Here is a 24,736-nt window from a genome sequence, read left to right as displayed (position 1 = left end):
TACGTGGAGTGTGTGAGGCTGCAGCCCCTTTTGGCGTATTTGCGTGGGCTGCTTCTCGCCTTCTGGTTGCATTTCAGTCCCACCCTATTCATATATGGTCATCCAGTAAGGAGGGGGGCACAGAGGGATGAGGATGTCCTTGTCAACTTGCTCCTGGGGCTGGCGAAAATTGCCATCCGTGGCTCCTGGAAAAGGGTGGCAGGAGGTTCTCCCCGGGCGGACTGCCTGGCTATGTTTAGGGGGTATGTTCGAGCCCGGGTGAACATTGAAAAGGAATACGCACAGTCCACGGCGACCGTCGAGATGTTCCGGGACCGTTGGGCTCCGCGGGGTGTAAATGCCATCATTGACGAGGATGGCAATATATTGGTTTAACATGTATTGTCTGTTTGTAGTGTAGTAAATGTGTTATTCACTGGGTTTGTAAATATTGTATAGCACCGACATTTGTAATAAAGAATTTTGTTTAAAAAAAAAAAGGGTCAGACACAGAGTGAAGCTCCCTCTACACCGTCCCATCACACACTCCCAGGGTCAGACACAGAGTGAAGCTCCCTCTACACCTATGTTTAGGGGGTATGTTCGAGCCCGGGTGAACATTGAAAAGGAATACGCGCAGTCCACGGCGACCGTCGAGATGTTCCGGGACCGTTGGGCTCCGCGGGGTGTAAATGCCATCATTGATGAGGATGGCAATATATTGGTTTAACATGTATTGTCTGTTTGTAGTGTAGTAAATATGTTAGTCACTGGTTTTGTAAATATTGTATAGCACCGACATTTGTAATAAAGAATTTTGTAGTTAAAAAAAGAAAAAAAAAAAGGGGTCAGACACAGAGTGAAGCTCCCTCCACACCGTCCCATCACACACTCCTGGGTCACACACAGAGCGATGCTCCATCCCATCACACTGTGAAGGAGAGGGACCTGCCTCTCTGCCCGGGATACCTTGGTACTCCGGCCTAACCAGAGCGAAAGCATGTGGTGTCAGTCGGCTCTGTGAAGCCTCTCACGGCGAGTGGGTGTCACAGGGCTGGTGTGTGTCCGGGAGAAAGGAGGACCGTGTTTAACTGTACATTTTGTTGGCAAAAGCGGATACAAAATCATCAGAGGATGTGTGAAGATGGCCCTCCTAACAGTGCACATGAATTAATTATCGTTTGTTTAAAAGTCCTCCATGAACTATTTACTTTAGGTAAGCTGTGCTTTGTGTTGGATGGATGTAACTGGGTTCTAACTCATGATTAACTCTTTGCGCTTCCTGAGCATGTTGGATGGTGTATAATTCATGTTATTAATGGTGTGGCGCTATCTGTAAGGAAAATATCGAGAAGGTTTAGGGAGTTGGGAGTGTTTTCTCACATGTATTTGGCAATACAGGTCAGACAGAGAGTGCAGCTCCCTGCTGCTGTGGCCACTGTCTGTGGTTTCTGGAGTCTTGCCACATTCCAGTTTTAATTCTCCGAATCCCTGCCTCTTTTCCAGATGATCTTTCAGCAGGACAATCCTGGGATTCATTACCAATTTATTCTTCCCGTGGAAAATCCGGTGCCCTCGGTGCAGAATCCCCTACCCTTGGTGCAGAATCCCCTACCCTCGGTGCAGAATCCCCTGCCTCCCCATCGTGGCTACGGTGAGTACCTGAAACAGGCCGCAAGGGGCCTGCCTGTTTCCTCAGAGCGCACTCGGACTCCTGGGAACACAGAGAGGGTCACACAGGGCCGTGGGGGGGGACGGTACCGAGGGAGGGGCGGTATTGGGGAGGACCGCACTGAGGAAGGCGTAGCACCGGGGGAGGGGTGATATTGGGGGAAGGCTGCACTGACGGAGGGGTGATATTGAGGGAGGGGCAATGTTGGAGGAGGGTCACGCTGAGAAAGAGGCAGCACCAAGGGAGGGGCGATATTGGGGGAGGGCCACACTGTGGGGGAGGCTGTGTCTTCACCGCCTGGTGCTATGGGAATGCAGGTTGCATCCTTGCTGCTTGGCAATGTGTTCCGAGTGGTCCTAGAGCCCACCCCCTCTCTGTTTCCACTCACCTCCTCCCTACCTCACTGTAGGATCCTGGACACCGGTGGATCGGAGAGAGGTGTCAGCCTTGGGCAGCGGGCCCACCCTGAGCCACCAGCCGAGCGTCCACTCCCCCAGAGTCCGCGGGGCGCAGCGAGATCGCCGTCTCCAGGTCTACCACTCGCCTGCACAGGAAGATCCCACCAGGGCCCAGCCTGGCTATCACTGGAAGTCTCTGAGTTCAACCGAGTGCTCAGTCACCTGTGGGAAAGGTTAGCGCTGGGGGAAATGATATCGGTGCTGAAATTTGGAGTGCAGTGGGAGGGGTGTGTTGAAATGTGGGAATGTAGGAGGAGAAAGGTTATGGGGGGGGGGGGAAGGAAGAGTCTTCCTCCCACTCCCATGGTCCTGAGACCCAAGGGATTGCATTGGCATTCATTTTGACAGGACTAGAATAAAAGTGGGTGAGTGAGGGAGAGGGTGGGGGTGTATCCTGGGTGGTGTCGAGTTTTAGATGTTGATTGAGGTGAGGGAACTGTCCTGTCCTCAGCTGAGCCGAGGGGCGGGCTTTGCTGATGAAAGATTCGCTCTGTTTGAAACATCCAGTAGCGTGCGCTGTTTGCGCCAGTGACCGATGCAGTCTGAGGACGTGCTTGGCACTGCCCGCAAGTGTCGCCACTCTTCTGGTATGCCCTACGTAGCTTGCCCTAACCAAGAACGTCTTTGGACTGTGGGAGGAAGGCGGAGCACCCGGAGGAAACCCCTTCGGTTGTGGGGAGAACGTAGCAAACCGCTGGACTTGAACGCTGATCACTGGCGGCATGACAGCGTTACGCTGCTGTGCCGCTGTAAGGTCAGCCCAGCCATTCCTTTATTTAATTAGAGATACTGTGTGGAACAGGCCTTTCTGGCCCAGTGAGCTGTGCTATCCAGCAATCACTTACCGTATTTAACACCAGTCTCATCACAGTGACCTTGTCCAATTAACCTACTAATTGGTCCACCTTTGGTCTGGCGGACAAAACCAGAGCACCTGGAGGAGACCCTTGCGACCACGTACAAACCCCTTGCAGACAGCAGCGGGATTGAACTCCAACGTCACGACGCCCCGCGCTGTAATAGGGCCGTAACTAGCTGTCTGCGCCCTGCTGTGTTGCTTTACCACGTACGAGTCTCCTCCAGCGAGGTCTCCGGCCCCGGTGCCCCGGGCTGGGTACAGCATCAGCGAGGAGCTGGTCAGATCCCCTTTGGAGAGGAGGAGGAGGGGGCGAAGGGTGGGGGCTGCAGCCTGTGGGTTCGGGGGAGGGTGCGGGAAGCCAGGACCCCGTCCTCACCCCCTGCCCCAACCTTGTCTGCCCGCAGGCGTCCGGTTGCCGGTCTACAGTTGTGTGAGCATCAGCACGCAGGAGGTGGTGGACGACACGCTGTGTGACAGGGCGACAAAGCCTGACAGGGTGGAGCAGCTGTGTAACACTCAGCCCTGCCCTGCGTTGTGAGTAGCCCTCCCACACCCGCACAGCGTCCCGCACACATACACAGAACTTCGTTACGTTGCCCCCTCCCTCCCGCCCGCTGTCCCCATCAACGTCAGCTCGTGGGAGCAGCGAACTACAACACACTGCAGTACCCTTCAGAACGGATCCCAGGAGTGGGATACTGGCTGGGAGATCGCCCAGCGGTTTGGGGGTCTACGTGGAGAATAACAGATCCCTGGGATTGTAGGGGGGCATGTACGTCTCTGTCACTTCTTGTAGACCCCGGGCCATGAGGGGTGACGGAACTTGGTGGTGAGATTGTGTGTAGGAACAGTTATCTCTGACCTCTCACTGACTGGGCTATTTGTGTGTGTGTGTGTGTGTGTGTGTGTCTGCCTTTGCATATGTCTGTGTGTTTATGTGTCTGTGTGTTTATGACTGTGTGTGTGTTTGTGTGTGTATGACTGTGTTTGTGTGTATTTCTGTGTGTGTGTGTGTATGACTGTTGTGTTTGTGTCTCTGTGTGTGTGTGTCTGTGTGTGTATGTGTGTTTGTGTTTCTGTCTGTGTGTGTGCCTGTGTATGACTGTGTGTCCCTGTCTCTGTGTGTCTGTCTGTCTGTCTGTCTGTCTGCCTGGCCATCCCCAGTTGGAGTGTCGGAGGCTGGTCAGAGTGCAGCCGCACATGTGGAGCGGGGACGCAGCATCGCCAGGTTCTCTGTCGACAGTCGTACGCCAACCGGACGGTGGCCGTTCACCCCCACCGGTGCCGGGACCTGGACAAGCCCAACGCAACCCAGCCGTGCCAGAACCGTGCGTGTACCCACTGGCAGATACAGACCGACTGGGAATCGGTGAGTCCTCTGAGACAGAGCATCTACCTCCCTCCGGTCCCGACACCCGTCCTTGTATCTGTCACCCCTTCTAGTTCTTACACCCCCACCTCGTCTCTGTAACCCCCTCCAGCACCTACACCCCCTCCAGTTCCTACACCCCCATCCCCATCTCTGTAACCCCCTCCGGCACCTACACCCCCACCTCATCTCTGTAACCCCCTCCAGTTCCTACAACCCCACCTCGTCTCTGTAATCCCCTCCAGCACCTACACCCCCTCCAGTTCCTACACCCCCACCCCTATCTCTGTAACCCCCTCCAGCACCTACACCCCCACCTCGTCTCTGTAACCTGCTCCTGCTCCTACACCCCCTCCAGTTCCGACACCCCCTCCCCGGCTCTGTAACGCCCTCCAGTTCCTACAACCCCACCCCATCTCTGTAAGCTCCTCCAGTTCGAACACCCCCACCCTGTCTCTGTAACCCCCTCCAGTTCCTACACCTCCACCTATCTCAGTAACCCCCTCCAGTTCCTACAAACCCCACCCCGTCTCTGTAACCCCCTCCAGTTCTTACACCCCCCCACCCCTGTCTATGCAATTCAGTCCAGCGCCTACCTCTCTGGCCCCTACTCCCTCCCAGTCTCGTAATCCCCCTGTGGTCACTATACCACCTGCTGACTGACTCCCTCCCCACATCGGCCCCTGCACCGCTCCTCGTCTGTGACTCCACACTCCGGCCCCTACAGCCCTCCCTCCCTGACCCTTCAGCCCCTATATTCCTCCTCACCTCCGGCCTCTACTCCCATCCCAATCTCTTTAACCCCTTCAGCCCCTTCATCCTTCCTTTCTCTGCAACCTCCTCCTCTGATTCGGGGACACAGAGTTGGGAACCGTTCATGATACTCCCGGTGTGGGTCTGATCGAGGGATACGGAGATGGGAACTGCACACAGTGTTCCCGGTGTGGGTCTGATCCAGGGATATGGAGACGGGAACTGTGCACGGTGCTCCCAGTGTGGATCTGACCCAGGAAAAGGGATAGAGGAACTGTGTACGGTGCTCCTGGTGTGGATCTGACCCAGGGAAATGGAGACGGGAAGTGTGCACAGTGCTCCCGGTGTGGTCTGTCCTGTCCCTTGGTGCTTACCTGTGGTTAACGCTGCCTCCTTGTTGCCAGTGCTCTGTGCCCTGTGGTGTCGGACAGCGAAGACGGCGTATCCGTTGTGTCAGTAACCAGGGCGACGTGGTGGGTGAGGACGAGTGCAGTGGGAAGCAGAAACCTACAGAGAGCGAGGCCTGCGACATGGGTCCCTGTGTCAGCGCCTGGTTCCACACCAACTGGGGCAGCCAGGTACGTGGCTTGGGGGGGTGTGTGGTATGTGGGGTGGAGCCGTTGGGGGGGAGTGTGGTGTGGGCTGTCTGCTGACCCTGTTTCTCCCCTCCACCCATCAGGGATGATCTTCCCCATAAACCATTGCCTGGTGAGGGTAGGCTCAGTCTCCACTGCAAAGTTTGGACCCTCAGGATTTTTGCACATCCCTTCAGCCCGTCACATCCCTGCTGACCCACTGCACTAAACCCTCCTCATGTAGCCAATCCATGACATTCCCTGTCCTGGTGAGTCAAGTGTTCATCCAGGTGACCCCTGACTGCTGTGAAGGTCTCCTCCACTTCCCTCAGTATCTGCATCTGGGTTCTCAAGCGTTGTTTTAGATTGTTTAAAGCAGGTATCCTGTATGTCTGCCTCACCATCTGTGCTTATCTCCTGAGGCTTGTATACTGAGGTCCCTCTGTTCCTCAGGACACCCCACGACCCCAGTGTTTGCCAGGTGCTCTTACCCTTCCTCACCCGCCAACTTCAGACACCCCAGCGTTCCCTACCTCACCCACCAACTCCTCACACTTCCCAGCATTCCTTACCTACGCCAACTCCTCACACTTCCCAGCATTCCCTACCTCACCCACCAACTCCTCACACTTCCCAGCATTCCCTAACTCACACGCTAACTCCTCACGCTTCCCAGCATTCCTTACCTACGCCAACTCCTCACACTTCCCAGCATTCCCTACCTCACCCGCCAACTTCAGACACTTCCCAGCATTCCTTACCTCACCCGCCAACTCCTCACACTTCCCAGCATTCCTTACCTACGCCAACTCCTCACACTTCCCAGCATTCCTTACCTACGCCAACTCCTCACACTTCCCAGCATTCCCTACCTCACCCGCCAACTTCAGACACCCCAGCGTTCCCTACCTCACCCACCAACTCCTCACACTTCCCAGCATTCCTTACCTCATGCCAACTCCTCACACTTCCCAGCATTCCCTACCTCACCCACCAACTTCAGACACTTCCCAGCATTCCTTACCTACGCCAACTCCTCACACTTCCCAGCATTCCCTACCTACGCCAACTCCTCACACTTCCCAGCATTCCCTACCTACGCCAACTCCTCACACTTCCCAGCATTCCCTACCTCACCCACCAACTCCTCACACTTCCCAGTATTCCCTAACTCACACGCCAACTCCTCACACTTCCCAGCATTCCCTACCTCACCCACCAACTCCTCACACTTCCCAGTGTTCCCCCCTACCCCCCACGGTAGCATGGTGGTTAGCCCAACACTTACGGTTTAGGTGCTGGATTTCAGAGTTCAATTTCACTGCCCCACACCCACGAACATCATTTACAGACTTGCAGGCATTGCTGCCCCAGAGATCCGAAGACACACTACAATAAAAATTGAAAAAGGTAAACAGAACTCGGATCCACGGCACCCACTACATCATCTTGTGCCAGTTTCCAACCAGCTAAAATCAAGGAAAAGCTTTGCCACAATGGAGGAACTACCGCACGGAACATCCCCCCAGACGTACAGGATTGACCACAAAATACTCTGCAGATGCTGGGGTCAAAGCAACACTCACAACACGCTGGAGGAACTCAGCAGGTCGGGCAGCATCCGTGGAAAAGATCGGTCGACGTTTCGGGTCGGAACCCTTCGTGACACTGCCTGACCTGCTGAGTTCCTCCAGCGTGTTGTGAGTGATACAGGATTGACCTCTGGCAACAAACAGAAGCCAGAACCCCACCGAACAATACAGTGCAAGACCCCACAGAAATGTTGCCAGACGGGGCACTGCTTGACAGACGGAAGGGGTGCACTCTGTAGGATGGGAGACAATATAGTGAAGTGGGGTTTAAAGACCAGTGGATCCTGTGAGTGTGGTGAAAGGGTGCAGAACATTGAACACATTCTGCGCAACTGCCCACTCTCACCTGATTTAGCTGACACTGACCTGCTCAGTATCAACCAAACGAGACTAGAGTGGCTGGCTGTCTGGTGTGACAAGCTATGATGATGATTTCACGGCTGCCTTTAAGGAGTTTGTACGTTCTCCCCATGACCACAAAGGTTTCTTCTGGGTGCCCTGGTCTCCTCCCGCAGTCTAAAGATGCACAGGTCTGTACCTTAATTGGTCATTCCAAATTGTCCCAGGATGAAGTTAGGGTTAAATCGGGCATTGCTAGGCAACGTGTCTCGAAGGGCTGGAAAGGCCTGTTCCACACTGTATCTCAATGAGGAAATAGGAGTAACACCCCAGTTGGTCTTTTTCAGTGCTCGGTGGCATGTGGGGTCGGTGTGCAGAAACGGACGGTGCTGTGCTTGGCCGACGGTGTGAAGGAGCAGAAGCCAGGGAACTGCGAGGGCCCGCGGCCCACCGACACCCGGGCGTGCACCCGCGAGAACTGCCACAGCCAGGTCCGCTGGTTCACCAGCCCCTGGGGCCAGGTGGGTGCAGAAAGGGGGAATGTTTCCCCCCCCCCCCCAACCCAGGGACAGGGAGAGGTGGAAGGGAGGGGGACGTTTCTACTGTCTTGAAGCAGGGGGATACAGCCCAGGGCATTGCTGGGGCGGGGGCGGTTGAGGAGTGGTTTTGGATTTGTAGTGGTCACAGAGATGGGAGGGGTGTCACAGAGATGAGGAGAGGTGTAGGGGTCAGAGAGGGTCACAGATGGGGAGGGGTGTAGGGGTCAGAGAGGGTCACAGATGGGGAAAGGTGCGGGGGCCAGAGGGGGTTACAGAGATGGGGAGGGGTGTAGGGGTCAGAGAACGTCACAGAGATGGGAAGGAGTGTAGGGGTCAGAGGGTCACAGAGATGGGGAGGGGTGTAGGGGTCAGAGAGGGTCACAGAGATGGGGAGGGGTGTCACAGAGATGGGGAGGGGTGTAGGGGTTAGAGAGGGGTCACAGAGATGGGGAGGGGCATAGGGGTCAGAGAGGGTCACAGAGATGGGGAGGGGTGTAGGGGTCAGAGAGGGTCACAGAGATGGGAGGGGTGTTACAGAGATGGGGAGGGGTGTAGGGACCAGAAAGGGTCACAGATGGGGAGGGGTGTAGGGACCAGAGAGGGTCACAGAGATGGGGAGGGGTGTAGGGGTCAGAGGGTCACAGAGATGGGGAGGGGTGTAGGGACCAGAGAGGGTCACAGATGGGGAGGGGTGTAGGGACCAGAGAGGGTCACAGATGGGGAGGGGTGTAGGTGTCAGAGAGGGTCACAGAGATGGGGAGGGGTGTGGGGGTCAGAGAAGGTCACAGAGATGGAGAGGGGTGTAGGGGTCAGAGAGGATCACAGAGATGGGGAAAGGTGCAGGGGCTGAGGGGGTTACAGAGATGGGGAGGGGCGTAGGGGTCAGAGAACATCACAGAGATGGGAAGGGGTGTAGGGGTCAGAGGGTCACAGAGATGGGGAGGGGTGTAGGGGTCAGAGAGGGTCACAGAGATGGGGAGGGGTGTCACAGAGATGGGGAGGGGTGTAGGGGTTAGAGAGGGGTCACAGAGATGGGGAGGGGTGTAGGGGTTAGAGAGGGGTCACAGAGATGGGGAGGGGTGTAGGGATTAGAGGGGGGTCACAGAGATGGGGACGGGTGTAGGGGTTAGAGAGGGGTCACAGAGATGGGAAGGGGTGTCACAGAGATGGGGAGGGGCATAGGGGTCAGAGAGGGTCACAGAGATGGAGAGGGGTGTCACAGAGATGGGGAGGGGTGTAGGGGCCAGAGGGGGTTACGGAGACAGAGGGTGATATAACTATCAGAGGGGGTTACACAAATTGGGAGGGGTGTAAAAACCGAGGGGGGGGGTGTCACAGAGACGGGGAAAAGGGGTAAAAGAGATGGGTTTGACACTCCTTGTGGTCCTTCCTGCAGTGCGCTGTGGAGTGTGGGAATGGAACACAGAGCCGGGACCTGATCTGTGTCACCAAGTCGGGGAGTGATTTCATGGTGATGCAGCCGTCGGACTGTGCCCACCTGAACAAACCGGCCACGGTGCAGCCGTGCAGTGCCGGACCCTGCGGAGCCCGCTGGTTCACCACCGGCTGGGGTGAGGTGAGTACGAGGGAGGCTCTCTCGTTGGGGATCCGTTGGGGCTCTCTCTCCTAAAGCTGAAAAATTGCTGCAAGTATCACCAAGAACAGGTTTGGAGACTGCCAGGGGACTTTGAGAGTGTGGAGTATCGTCTGGGTAGCGGACTGAAGCAGTTTCTTTTCCTGGAAGGATTCTGTTTGGGGAAATTTTTCAGTCTGCGTCTCTTCAGTCGGGTGTGACTGGAGGATTGCCTAAGATTGGAGTCTAACTCTGCTGGGAGCAAGGGTGGGTTTATTCCATTTGTGACAGCGGAAACCCTCTCCCGTTCGGAGTGCCTAGTCCGGGCGACTGGGCGAGGAGGACTTTGGTCTTCGTAGCGGTTGACGAAGGATGGGCTGGCCCAGGGAGACACCTTTATTCCCACTGGTGCACGCAGTGTTGAGGCTTTTAGTAGTGCACTGACTTCCCCTGCCTATCGACTTCCTTTTCCTCTCCCGTCCCATCCTGTCCCATCCCATCCCGTCCGTCTCGTCTCTGATCTGTTTCGTTTTGACTGTTTGCTGGTGTTCCGCTGGTCTGGACTGTGTAATACCCCGGCGGTGGTGTTGAACTTGACCGCGCCAGGGTGGTTTGCAGATCCATCGTACGCGGAGGCCGCGGGGTCAGGAATTGCAGCTCGCGAAGAGGAGCCACCCGTTCAAATGACTGACTTTAAAGGATGTTGTACAGTGTGCTGTGTCGCCATAAAACCATGGTGGAGACTGTGAGGGAAGCCATTGTTGCGTCAGCGGTTTCGAGTGGGAAGACTATTTTCTATGTGAGGTTGGCGTGGGGTGTGTTTTTGGCCCTGAGTCAGGGGTTAAAGGTGGGGAGGGTTTTTATGTAGATGGAGCTGGTGTTGCCCCCACCCTCATGCAGGTGGTAGTAGTCTCAGACGTCCACCCACATATCCCCGATGAAGCCCTCTTCCCCTACCTGTGCTCCACCGGTGATCTGCAATCCCAGATAACCCCGGTACAGTACAGGGCACCTCCGCAGGGTTACAAGCACCGATTCTCATTTCAGCGCTGTCTGCTTATGCGGCTGGAGCGGGGTGGGGAGGCCGAGGGGCGGGTTCGGGCACACGTCGAGAGATATTATTATATCATCCCGTGGGGCCATTCCTGTGGAGGGCTTGGGCATATTTGAAAGAATTGCCCGAACCGTCAGGCTGCCAACTCTGCCTCGGAGGCACAGGATGACACTGCTGGGCCTCCCCCCTCTCCCGCTGTCAGATAACGGTGAGGGCTAGGTTCAGTTGGAGGACAGGTAGGCGAAGAAAAAGCATCTGAAGGCTTCTCCCTCGGAGAAGGAGTGAACTGAGCCCGGAGGGGCCTGTGGCTCCTAATATCCTGGGGAAGTGGTGCCCGGAACTGAGGGCACCTCTGAAATGGAGGTCAGCACACCTCAGCTTATCTGCGACCTGAAACGATGGACAGAGGGATAGATCCCCTGAGCCCCGAGAGCAGGGTCACAAGAGGAGGAGGATTTACGGCCGGTAAAGGCTGTATGTGTGAAATATGTCCCCTCGGAGCTGCAGGATAGGCCTGTTGTACAGGGGCCCTCTGCTAGAGTGGCATCTCCAGATAAGGTTGCCAACTTTCTCACTCCCAAATAAGGGACAAAAGTAGCAGTCAAATATGGGACACTTGCGTTTACCCCGAGAAGGACTACCATGACCATGAAGCCTTGCGCGGGCACCTGTGTGACGTGCGCATGCGTGTATGTGCCGATTTTTTTTCTACAAATCGATTTTGGCTTAATCTTCCCATTCTGTTAAGTGAAACTACACTGTACATACATTATTTCTACTTTATATAGGCTGGGTATTATATCATTCCGGCTTTTACTGTATGTTAGTGTTATTTGGTATGATTTGGTAGGTTATTTTTTGGGTCTGGGAATGCTCAAAAATTTTGCCCATATAAGTTAATAGTAATTTCTTCTTCGCTTTACACCATTTCGGCTTACGAACGGTTTCATAGGAACGCTCTACCTTAGTGGGGGAAATATGGGACAAGGGCAGTCCCGTATGGGACAAACCAATTTAGACCAATATATTGGATGTCCTGGCTAATACGGGACAGTTGGCAACCCTATCTCCAGAACATGTGCCCTCCAGGCTGGTGAGTGGTACCACTGCCGAGGGGCCGTGTGGGGAGACAGACTTGCCTTTGTTTGAGACTCTCCTAGTGCACTCAGGATGCGTATTCCCTGGGGAGGGGTGAAGCCCTGAAGAACAGGGGTCGCCTGTGGGATTAGTTTCCAGATTGTTGCCTCAGTCGAGGGCAAGTGTTCTGCTGTGGAGTATTTAGTCCAGGAGAGGCACCAGAGCAAGCCCTGGACTGCCGTCCCGCGCAGCTAATGAGAGGGAGTGTGTCCCAAAGGGTGAGGAGGGAGGAGACTCTCCTAGTGCTGATCCTGGGGAGTATGACAAGGGTGTGGAGATGGGCAAGGCACAGCGAGCCCGCATCCTGGTCCTGGGAGGGACTCTGGACCCAGGCGAGGCAGGGCCTCCTTCTGTCGATAGTCCTGGGGATGGGGTAGTGCCCGTGATGGGGTCATGGCAAGGACTGAGGTGGACACGTTGGGTGTAGACGGTGACTGCTTGGAGGGGTGACGAGACTGTGGGACGGAGGAGGACCCCGCCACAGGCACAGGCACACAGGAGGACCCTTTTCAAGCAGAGATGACAGACTTCCTCAACCCCAGCACTGAGTCACACAGCCCAGCTCTGTGGAGGAGATCCGGCAGTTTGTGAGGAACTACTGGAGGGAAGCTTCCAAGGCCGAGTTGGTCACTGGCCGATGGTCGGGTTTCGTAAGGGGCCGTTCATTCTATTCGCCCTGTCCTCCCAAAGAAGAGAAAGGGAGCTGAAGTGGCCCGTAAGGAGAGGCCAATTTAAGAGACTCCTGGAGTCCCTGGAGAAGGGTTGCAGGGTGAAGATGGGAGACGGCTCGAAGGAGAGCTCAGCTCCTTCCTCGGGCTCCGGTGAGGGGTCTCAATAAGATGCGTCAAGAAGTTAAGTGTTGCGTCCATGGCAGTAGGAGGGCTCTTCGCAGATTCCATCATCTCTCTGTCCTCTGGGATGGGAGATATACAGTGAGCTTCTAGCAGGAAACCTGCACCATTCCAGGAGATGAATCCTCCTGGCTCCTGGGATGGCGAGGTGGGGTCCTGCAGGGTGGTCATCTTGTTGAGCCCTTTTTTTCCAGCCTGACATATTGCAGGCTGAATTGAATTGAATTGACTTTGTTACTTACATCCTTCATATACAAGAGGAGTAAAAATCTTTACATTACGCCTCCATCTAAATGTGCAATGTGCAATTTAAGGTAATTTATAATAAATAGTATGTACAACAGGAAAGTCAATATAACATAGAAATACAATTGTAACAGCATTAATCAGTCTGATGGCCTGGCAGAGGAAGCTGTCCTGGAGCCTGTTGGTCCTGGCTTTTATGCTGCGGTACCGTTTCCCGGATGGTAGCAGCTGGAACAGTTTGTGGTTGGGGTGACTCGGGTCCCCAATGATCCTTCAGGCCCTTTTTATGCACCTGTCACTGTAAGTATCCTGAATAGTGGGAAGTTCACATCTACAGATGCGCTGGGCGGTCTGCAGCACTCTCTGCAGAGTCCTGCGATTGAGGGAAGTACAGTTCCCGTACCAGGCAGTGATGCAGCCAGTCAGGATGCTCTCAATTGTGCCCCTGTAGAAAGTCCTTAGGATTTGGGGGCCCATGCCAAACTTACTCAACCGTCTGAGGTGAAAGAGGCATGGTTGTGCCTTTTTCGGCACACAGCCAATATGTACAGACCATGTGAGATCCTCGGTGATGTTTGTGCCGAGGAACTTAAAGCTGTTCACCCTCTCAACCCCAGATCTATTGATCTCGTGAAACTCGTGCCAAGCCATCTGCGTCACCTCACTCTGTGCCAGGTTGGTGCACTGATGGATTTTGTGAATGTGTATCTCCTGTGCTCAGCCCCAGCCCCATGCAGGCACTCCAGTTCCAAAATGTGTCCATGTTGTTGGGATCCATAGATCACTGCGAGTGCATTATCCTGGGAGGTGATTTCAATTGCATTCTCGGAGAGGGATTGCGCTGGTCCGCAGAATAGTCGAGCATCGGTAAGAAAGTTAAGGGAGTTGGTTGTATCCTCTGACTTGGTCGAAGTCTGGCGGAGTCTTTACTCTGACCTCTGTGCTTTCTCAAGGGGATACAGAGGGGCTGGAGGCTCACAGGTCGATCAACTATACATCTCCAAGGGCACATGTCTCCCGGGTGTTGGCTGCCTCCATGTGTCCGGTTGCGTGCTTGGACCAGCACCCGGTGTGGGCAGAGCGCCATGCACTGCCTGCATGGGTGGGGTCCGCACTCTGGCATTTTCAACAACCGGCTGCTGGGGGACGGCTGGTTCTGCGATTGTTCCATCAGATTTGGAGGACTTGGCAGGAAGAATGGGATTTTCCCTTCCCCGAGACTCTGGTGGGATGTGGGCAAGGCTGTTCTGCCAGGAGTATGCTGGTGAGTTGACTAAGCGGTGGTCTCTGGATCAATCAGCTTGAGAAGGAGCTGATCGACTTGGAGTCCCGGCTAGGGCCGACCCATGGATAATCCACCCCGCCGGGATGTGTACCAGAGGAAGAAGGAGGCGCTGAAGTACCTACAGCTTCAGAGGCCCCGAGGTTCTTGTGTGAGGCCGCGGGTCCAGATGCTGCTGGATCCAGACCATGCCTCACCCTTCTTCTCTCTCGAGAAGAGAAGTGGTGTCCGCAGGCAGCTCGAGGAGTTGCTGGCTCCTGCGTCACGGATCCGATGAGAATTATTACAGAAGCCCATTCCTTTTATGAGGCTCCATTCTCACCGGACCCGTGAAGTGAAGTTGCCGCAGGGCTCTGTGGGAGGACTCGCCAAGGGTTAGCCAGCCAGATGCTCTGGTATCTTAGGAGGAGCTGACCTGTGCTGTAGAGAGGCAGTCTCCTAGACTGGACGGTTTGTTGAATTCCTCCGGACCTCCAGGGTCATCCTAGGGGCTGAATGTGCAGGGGTATCGGGGGAGGACATTGCGATGGGAGAGATGCCCCTGCCTTGGTGCAGAGCAGTTTCAACCCTGCTGCCAAAGAATAGGGATCTCCATTGCCTAAGGTATTGGCGCCCAGTGCCTTTCTTCAGAGCAGGGTATGACATCTTTGCCCGGGCAATGGCCAGCTGTCTGGGGTCTGTGCCGGCTCAAGTTGTCCACCCTGATCAGTTCTACACGGTCCCAGGACAGTATCCAGCTCATTTGGAATTTGATTTACAAGCGCAGAGAAGCTGGTCTGTCAGTCGCCTTTCTCTCCCTCGACCAGGAGAAGGTGTTTGACAGGGTGGACCACCAGTACCTTCTTGGGACTGTGCAAGAGTCAGGATTTGGGCCACACTTTGTGGCCTGTATCTGACTGTTGTTCATTGCTGTGGAGTGCCTAGTGAAGGTGAACGGGTCCTTGACGGTGCCCCTGTGCTTTGGGGGGGGGGGTGTTGCATCGGGGATGTACTCTCTTTGCGGGGAGCCATATCAGCGCGGATGTACTCTCTTTGCGGGGAGCCATTCCTGTGCTTTCTCCGTAAGAGGTGAACTGGTTTGGTTCTATGTGAACCAGACACGGAGGTCGTTCTCTCAGCTTACGCCGACAACATTCTCCCCGTGGTCATTCACCCAGCTGACTTGCAGAAGACGTGATCTCCTGGGCCGCGTCCTCTGCAAGGGTCAACTGGGAGGAGTTTGCAGGCCTCTTGGTGGGTCAGTGGCAGCTGGACTCCCTACCTGTGGGGTTGAGACCCTATGTGTGAGGCACCATGCACCTCCTCTACCTAAGATCGGCAGGGAGGCTTGACTGGTGAACTGGCAGGACGGAGACAGATATCTCTGCCCGGCTGGGATGCAGGTCAGGGCTCCTTCGTGCAATCTTATACCGGGTTAGGGCACTGGTAATAACTCAGCCTCCATGATATGGTACCGGCTGGTTACTTTAGTCCCACCCACGGCTTTTGTCTCCAGGACCCAGCAGAGGCTGGTGGACTTCCTCAGGGGCAACTGGAAGCATTGGGTCTTGCTGCAGTCCTGAGTCTTCTGACCCTGCAGGGATACCTGCACGGTGACCACCCCCGAGATGGCATGTACTGGCGGCACTCTTTCCCCGCCGGGGACACCGCCTGCAGGAAGACACGGGGCATCCAGCAGACAGCATCAGCTGAGCGATCTGCCTGGCTTTTACCAGGGGCTGTTGAGGGTATGGGGTTGAGTCTCATCCAGGCAGGGTGCCCCTGCGCTAGTGGGGGTCGGTGCTCTGGCTGCGAGGGGAACTGGTCCCCATCCTATCACGGTGGTCGTCGAGGGGGCTCGGGGGTGTGTGGGGATGTCCTGGCTGTGCGAATGCTTGGTCAGCTGGAATGGCTCACTGGACCCAGGCCTCGGGATACCTCGACGGGAGAGGGTCCCGCATAACATGAACCGTTTCGCGGGGTGCCCGCTGTGCCCTTCTTTCCATGACACACCAAGGCAATTCTTGTATGGGCTGCTCCTGCTCATCGTTCACTTCCTCGCCCTTGTCTGCCGCCCAGACTCGCCGTGGCGGTCTGTGTTCTGATCTGGCACCAGGGGATATCAAGGGTCCTTCCTCTGTACATTGGGGACTTGGGGTGGAAGGTGTGGCATGGGGCAGCACTGTGCAATAGGACTTTAAGCAGGTTCAGTGACATCCTGTCCACCTGTCCATTCTGTGGCCGGGAGGAGTCAGGCATGAGACTTCTCTGGAACACGGGAGCTTGTAGCCCTTGTTTGATGACCGGAAGGGGCTGCTTCTCAGGTTTGGGTTGGGCTTCAGCCCCGCGCTCCAGATATACAGACCCCCAGTCTGGAGGAGGATGGGTCATGAGGGGGATCTGCTGGTGGGCTTGACCCTGGGCCTGGCCAAGGTGGCCATTCACGTGTCTAGGGGGCAGAAAGTCAAGGGCTCTGCCAGGGCCGACTGCCTGCCCCTCTTCCAAAGATATGTTTGTGCCCGGCTGTCCGGGGAGAAGGGGCATGTGGTCACAATGGTACTGTTCTCCCGCTCCCCCACACACAGGACATTGACTGTTTTATAGTAATAAGCGCATTTTAATTTGAATTTATTTCACTATCTAGTAAATACTTAATGTTGTGCATCCTTGTGTAAATAAACTTTAGTAGTTTTGTTTATATAAAAACAGGGTGATACTGAGGGAGGGTCGTGCCGAGGGAGGGAACTGATGGCTATCTCCTGTGTTCCGCAGTGCTCCAAGTCATGCCAGGGGGGAGTGCAGACGAGGGAGGTGCGGTGCCTGGACGATGCCAGTTACCCGAGCAGCCGGTGCCCGGAGCAGGAGAGGCCACTGGAACGGCGGGTGTGTCACACTCACCCCTGCCTGCCTGAACTTGGTGAGTCAACATCTGGCCAGCTGTCCCCTGCACAACTGGAGTGCCGGAGGGGGGGGGGGCAACATGATCCTAGTAATTAGTGGGGCTTTGTGTGATTGATGGTTGGGACAACCAATGATTCCAGCCTCTGCCATGACCAAAGACCCAACCTCCCCCAATCCATTGACTTCTCTGACACTTTCTGAAGTGTCATCACTGGTCGTTTGCCGATGGTCAAGCCTTCCTGCTGAGACCTCCAGACGGGTGCAGACTGCTGGGGGTAGATCACTCGGCCCCTTAGGCTGGGCCTCGTCTCTGCTCTTGGCCCTCTTCCTGGTCTTAACGCACCCTGAGGCCTTCACACTCGTGCCAGCCTTCACCCATAGTACAGCCGTCTCCACGGCAACCCCCAGCATCTTCACACTGCCCGCCCACCTCCAGCATTAACCCCCATCACCTCCCTCACTGCCCACCTCCAGTATTAACCCCATCACCTCCCTCACTGCCCACCTCCAGTATTAACCCCATCACCTCCCTCACTGCCCACCTCCAGTATTAACCCCATCACCTCCCTCACTACCCACCTCCAGTATTAACCCCATCACCTCCCTCACTGCCCACCTCCAGTATTAACCCCATCACCTCCCTCACTGCCCACCTCCAGTATTAACCCCATCACCTCCCTCACTACCCACCTCCAGTATTAACCCCATCACCTCCCTCACTGCCCACCTCCAGCATTAACCCCCATCACCTCCCTCACTGCCCACCTCCAGTATTAACCCCATCACCTCCCTCACTGCCCACCTCCAGTATTAACCCCATCACCTCCCTCACTGCCCACCTCCAGTATTAACCCCATCACCTCCCTCACTGCCCACCTCCAGTATTAACCCCATCACCTCCCTCACTGCCCACCTCCAGTATTAACCCCATCACCTCCCTCACTGTCCACCTCCAGTATTAACCCCATCACCTCCCTCACTACCCACCTCCAGTATTAACCCCATCACCTCCCTCACTGCCCACCTCCAGTATTAACCCCATCACCTCCCTCACTGCCCACCTCCAGTATTAACCCCATCACCTCCCTCACTGCCCACCTCCAGTATTAACCCCATCACCTCCCTCACTGTCCACCTCCAGTATTAACCCCATCACCTCCCTCACTGCCCACCTCCAGTATTAACCCCATCACCTCCCTCACTGCCCACCTCCAGTATTAACCCCATCACCTCCCTCACTGCCCACCTCCAGTATTAACCCCATCACCTCCCTCACTGTCCACCTCCAGTATTAACCCCATCACCTCCCTCACTACCCACCTCCAGTATTAACCCCATCACCTCCCTCACTGCCCACCTCCAGTATTAACCCCATCACCTCCCTCACTGCCCACCTCCAGTATTAACCCCATCACCTCCCTCACTGTCCACCTCCAGTATTAACCCCATCACTTCCCTCACTGCCCACCTCCAGTATTAACCCCATCACCTCCCTCACTGCCCACCCCACCTCCAGTATTAACCCCATCACCTCCCTCACGGCCCACCCCACCTCCAGTATTAACCCCATCACCTCCCTCACTGCCCACCCCACCTCCAGTATTAACCCCATCACCTCCCTCACTGCCCACCCACCTCCAGTATTAAGCCCATCACCTCCCTCACTGCCCACCTCCAGTATTAACCTCATCACCTCCCTCACTGCCCACCTACCTCCAGCATTAAACCCCATCACCTCCCTCACTGCCCACCCCACCTCCAGCATTTACCCCATCACCTCCCTCACTGCCCAGCCCACCTCCAGCATTAACCCCATCACCTCCCTCACTGCCCACCTCCAGCATTAACCCCATCACCACCCTCACTGCCCACCTCCAGTATTAATCCCATCACCTCCCTCAGTTTCAGTCCCGACCTCGAACATTAACCCCATCACCACCCTCACTGCCCACCTCCAGCATTAACCCCATCATCTCCCTCACTGCCCACCTCCGGCATTAACACCCATCACCTCCCTCACTGCCCACCTCACCTCCAGCATTAACCCCATCACCTCCCTCACTATGCACCCCACCTTCAGCATTAACCCCATCATCTCCCTCACTGCCCGTCCCCACCTCCAGCATTAACCCCATCATCTCCCTCACTGCCCACCCACCTCCAATATTAACCTCCATCACCTCCCTCACTGCCCACCCCACCTCCAGCATTAACCCCATCACCTCCCTCCAGTATTAACCCATCACCTCCCTCACTGCCCACCTCCAGCATTAACCCCATCACCTCCCTCACTGCCCACCTCACCTCCAGCATTAACCCCATCACCTCCCTCACTATGCACCCCACCTTCAGCATTAACCCCATCATCTCCCTCACTGCCCGTCCCCACCTCCAGCATTAACCCCATCACCTCCCTCACTGCCCACCCCACCTCCAGCATTAACCCCATCACCTCCCTCACTGCCGGTCCCTACCTCCAGTATTAACCCATCACCTCCCTCACTGCCCACCTCCAGCATTAACCCCATCACCTCCCTCACTGCCCACCTCCAGCATTAGCCCCATCACCTCCCTCACCGCCCACCCCACCTCCAGCATTAAGCCCATCACCTCCCTCACTGCCCACCTCCAGCATTAACCCCATTATCTCCCTCACTGCCCACCCCACCTCCAGCATTAACCCCATCACCACCCTCACTGCCCACCCACCTCCAGCATTAACCCCATCACCTCCCTCACTACCCACCCACCTCCAGCATTTACCCCATCACCTCCCTCACTGCCCACCCCACCTCCAGCATTTACCCCATCACCTCCCTCACTGCCCAGCCCACCTCCAGCATTAACCCCATCACCTCCCTCACTGCCCACCTCACCTCCAGCATTAACCCCATCACCTCCCTCACTACGCACCCCACCTTCAGCATTAACCCCATCATCTCCCTCACTGCCCACCTTCAGCATTAACACCCATCACCTCCCTCACTGCCCACCTCCAGCATTTACCCCATCACCTCCCTCATTTACCCCATCACCTCCCTCACTGCCCAGTCCACCTCCAGCATTAACCCCATCACCTCCCTCACTACGCACCCCACCTTCAGCATTAACCCCATCATCTCCCTCACTGCCCACCCACCTCCAATATTAGCCTCCATCACCTCCCTCACTGCCCACCCCACCTGCAGCATTAACCCCATCACCTCCCTCACTGCCGGTCCCCACCTCCAGTATTAACCCCATCACCTCCCTCACTGCCCACCTCCAGCATTAAGCCCATCACCTCCCTCACTGCCCACCTCCAGTATTAACCCCATCACCTCCCTCACTGCCCACCTCCAGTATTAACCCCATCATCACCCTCACTGCCCACCCACCTCCAGCATTAACCCCATCACCTCCCTCACTGCCCACCTCCAGCATTAACCCCATCACCTCCCTCACTACCCACCCACCTCCTGCATTAACCTCCATCACCTCCCTCACTGCCCACCTCACCTCCAGCATTAACCCCATCACCTCCCTCACTACGCACCCCACCTTCAGCATTAACCCCATCATCTCCCTCACTGCCCACCTCCAGCATTAACCCCATCATCTCCCTCACTGCCCACCTCCAGCATTAACCCCATCATCTCCCTCACTGCCCACCTCCAGCATTAACACCCATCACCTCCCTCACTGCCCACCTCCAGCATTTACCCCATCACCTCCCTCATTTAGCCCATCACCTCCCTCACTGCCCAGCCCACCTCCAGCATTAACCCCATCACCTCCCTCACTGCCCACCTCACCTCCAGCATTAACCCCATCACCTCCCTCACTACGCACCCCACCTTCAGCATTAAGCCCATCATCTCCCTCACTGCCCACCCACCTCCAGCATTAACCCCATCACCTCCCTCACTACGCACCCCACCTTCAGCATTAACCCCATCATCTCCCTCACTGCCCACCCCACCTCCAGCATTAACCCCGTCATCTCCCTCACTGCCCACCCACCTCCAATATTAACCTCCATCACCTCCCTCACTGCCCACCCCACCTCCAGCATTAACCCCATCACCTCCCTCACTGCCCACCTCCAGCATTAACCCCCATCACCTCCCTCACTGCCCACCTCCAGCATTAACCCCATCACCTCCCTCACTGCCCACCCCACCTCCAGCATTAACCCCATCACCTCCCTCACTGCTCAGCCCTCTTCCAGCATTAACCCCCATCACCTCCCTCACTGCCCACCTCCAGCATTAACCCCATCATCTCCCTCACTGCTCACCTCCAGCATTAACCCCCATCACCTCCCTCACTGTCCACCTCCAGCATTAACCCCCATCACCTCCCTCACTGCCCACCTCCAGCATTAATCCCATCACCTCCCTCACTGCCCACCCACCTCCAGCTTTAACCGCATCACCTCCCTCACTGCCCACCCACCTCCAGCATTAACCCCATCACCTCCCTCACAGTGGGTCCCCACCTCCAGCATTAACCCCATCACCTCCCTCACTCCCCACCTCCAGCATTAACCCCATCACCACCCTCACTGCCCACCTCCAGTATTAACTCCATCTCCTCCCTCAGTGCCAGTCCCCACCTCGAACATTAACCCCGTCACCTCCCTCACTGCCCACCCCACCTCCGGCATTAACCCCATCACCTCCCTCACTGCCCACCCACCTCCAGCATTAAGCCCATCACCTCCTTCACTGCCCACCTCCAGTATTAACCCCATCACCTCCCTCACTGCCCACCTCCAGTATTAACCCCATCATCTCCCTCACTGCCCACCTCCAGTATTAACCCCCACCTCCCTCACTGCCCACCCACCTCCAGCATTAAGCCCATCACCTCCCTCACTGCCCACCCACCTCCAGCATTAACCCCATCACCTCCCTCAGTTCCAGTCCCCACCTCCAGCATTCACACTCCCCACACTCACACTCCCCACCCTCACTCCCCCCACCTTCTCACTCCCCACCTTCTCACTCCCCACCTTCTCACTCCCCACCTTCCCACACTCCTCACCCTCACACTCCCCACCCCCACCCTCCCTCTACTCTCACACTCCCCACTCTCACACTCCCCACTCTCACACTCCCCACACCCTCACTCCCCACACCCTCACTCCCCACACCCTCACTCCCCCCACCCTCACTCCCCCCACCCTCACACTCCCCACCCTCACACTCCCCACCTTCCCACACTCGTCACCCTCACACTCCCCACCCCCACCCTCCCCCTACTCCCCACTCTCACACTGTCCACTCTCACACTCCCCCCACCGTCACACTCCCCACACTCACACTCCCCACCCCCACACTCCCCACCAAGGGGAAGGGGAGGAGGGATGGGGAGATGGTGTGGGTGGGGGAGAGGGGATGTGGGAGGGCTGGAGGGAATGGAGGTGAGGTGATGGAAGAGAGGTGAGAGGGGTTGGGGAATGGGTAGATGTGGGTGTGGGGGGAAGGGGATGGAGGTGGAATGCAGAGAGGGGGTTATTTGGGGAGGTGGGGGGAGAGAGTTTGAATGAGGTAGCCCCCTCCCTGCCTGACTGCCCCTCGCTTTCCTGCAGACGCCAGCTGCAAGGACACGTACTACAACTGTGCACTGGTGGTGCAGGCCCGTCTCTGTGTCTATTCCTACTACAAGATGATGTGCTGTGCCTCGTGTACCCATGCCGAGCGGCGAGTGAACGGCCAGCGACCGAGAGCAGCGGGCCGCAGGGCGGGTGCCTGAACCCGCGGACGGGGGCCAGACTTCTCACGGGTCTTTATTTCACCCAGATCTGTCCACTCGTCTGCTCGATCCCTGGCCTCATCCTCGGGTGAGCGAACTTTCAGCATAACCACAGCTAAACTCTAACAGACGCAATGATACTTCCTCTATAAGACCAAGCACCCGGATCAGGAATGTGCTCAAAACTATTTATTTATTTATTATATTCAATGGCAGAGGTTGCGGCTCTTGGTCACCGGCCTTCCCTAGGCTCTCTCCAGGGCAACGGTTCATCACACCCTGGTCCTTGTCCTGGGCAACGGTCTTCACTGGAGTCTGGCAACTTCCTCCGGACTTTATCGCGCCCTCCCTCTCTGCAGGCTTCTCAGTTCCGCACCCTTCACCGTCCTCTCTTCAGACTCCCTCACCACGCTCTCCACTCTGTTTCAGTAACCTCGGCAGCCACCCCTTCCCACTCTCCCTCTCATCACTCCCCTCTGCCCCTCCTTCCCACCCTCCCCCTCATCACTCCCCTCTGCCCCTCCTTCCCACCCTCCCCCTCATCACTCCCCTCTGCCCCTCCTTCCCACCCTCCCCCTCATCACTCCCCTCTGCCCCTCCTTCCCACCCTCCCCCTCATCACTCCCCTCTGTCCCTCCTTCCCACTCTCCCCCTCATCACTCCCCTCTGCTCCTCCTTCCCACTCTCCCCCTCATCACTCCCCTCTGCCCCTCCTTCCCACTCTCCCCCTCATCACTCCCCTCTGCCCCTCCTTCCCACTCTCCCCCTCATCACTCCCCTCTGCCCCTCCTTCCCACCCTCCCCCTCATCACTCCCCTCTGCCCCTCCTTCCCACCCTCCCCCTCATCACTCCCCTCTGCCCCTCCTTCCCACTCTCCCCCTCATCACTCCCCTCTGCCCCTCCTTCCCACTCTCCCCCTCATCACTCCCCTCTGCCCCTCCTTCCCACCCTCCCCCTCATCACTCCCCTCTGCCCCTCCTTCCCACCCTCCCCCTCATCACTCCCCTCTGCCCCTCCTTCTCACCCTCCCCCTCATCACTCCCCTCTGCCCCTCCTTCCCACTCTCCCCCTCATCACTCCCCTCTGCCCCTCCTTCCCATTCTCCGCCTCATCACTCCCCTCTGCCCCCATCACTCCCCTCTGCCCCTCCTTCCCACCCTCCCCCTCATCACTCCCCTCTGCCCCTCCTTCCCACTCTCCCCCTCATCACTCCCCTCTGCCCCCATCACTCCCCTCTGCCCCTCTTTCTCCCCCTCCCCCTCATCACTCCTCTCTGCCCCTCTTTCTCACCCTCCCCCTCATCACTCCCCTCTGCCCCTCCTTCCCACTCTCCCCCTCATCACTCCCCTCTGCCCCTCCTTCCCACTCTCCCACTCATCACTCCCCTCTGCCCCCATCACTCCCCTCTGCCCCTCCTTCCCACCCTCTCCCTCATCACTCCCCTCTGCCTCTCCTTCCCACTCTCCCCCTCATCACTCCCCTCTGCCCCATCACTCCCCTCTGTCCCTCCTTCCCACTCTCCCCCTCATCACTCCCCCTCCTTCCCACTCTCCCCCTCATCACTCCCCTCTGCCCCTCCTTCCCACTCTCCGCCTCATCACTCCCCTCTGCCCCTCCCTCCTCTTTTCCCACCTCCCTCTTTTCCCTCCCTCCTCCCTCCCCTCCTCCCTCCCCTCCTCCCTCCCCTCCTCCCTCCCCTCCTCCCTCCCCCTTCCCTCCCCCCTTCCCTCCCCCCTTCCCTCCCCCCTTCCCTCCCCCTCCCCAACCTGTTCCTCCACTGCCAACACCTTCCCCTCTCCTTGCTCCCTCTTCCTCCACGCTCCCCTAGCCTTTCCTCC

General features: G+C 56.8%; 1 protein-coding gene across 1 annotated transcript in view; it reads left to right on the top strand.

Annotated features, from left to right (window-relative positions):
* Positions 1–23,110, top strand: part of LOC140184966 (thrombospondin type-1 domain-containing protein 4-like) — an 80,720-nt gene extending 57,610 nt beyond the window's left edge. Inside the window, 9 exon segments of the mRNA XM_072238209.1 lie at positions 1,486–1,633; positions 2,061–2,282; positions 3,373–3,502; positions 4,133–4,337; positions 5,495–5,668; positions 7,944–8,117; positions 9,532–9,711; positions 17,030–17,174; positions 22,734–23,110. Of these exon segments, the coding sequence (XP_072094310.1) occupies positions 1,486–1,633; positions 2,061–2,282; positions 3,373–3,502; positions 4,133–4,337; positions 5,495–5,668; positions 7,944–8,117; positions 9,532–9,711; positions 17,030–17,174; positions 22,734–22,897 (1,542 nt within the window). The 3' untranslated portion in view covers positions 22,898–23,110.
* Positions 23,111–24,736: the final 1,626 nt, after the last annotated feature.

The sequence above is a fragment of the Mobula birostris genome, chromosome 2 (assembly GCF_030028105.1).
Source record: "Mobula birostris isolate sMobBir1 chromosome 2, sMobBir1.hap1, whole genome shotgun sequence".
Lineage (NCBI taxonomy): Eukaryota > Metazoa > Chordata > Chondrichthyes > Myliobatiformes > Myliobatidae > Mobula > Mobula birostris.
The sequence above is the reverse complement of the archived record's forward strand: the minus strand, read 5'-3'. Positions and strand labels throughout refer to the sequence as shown.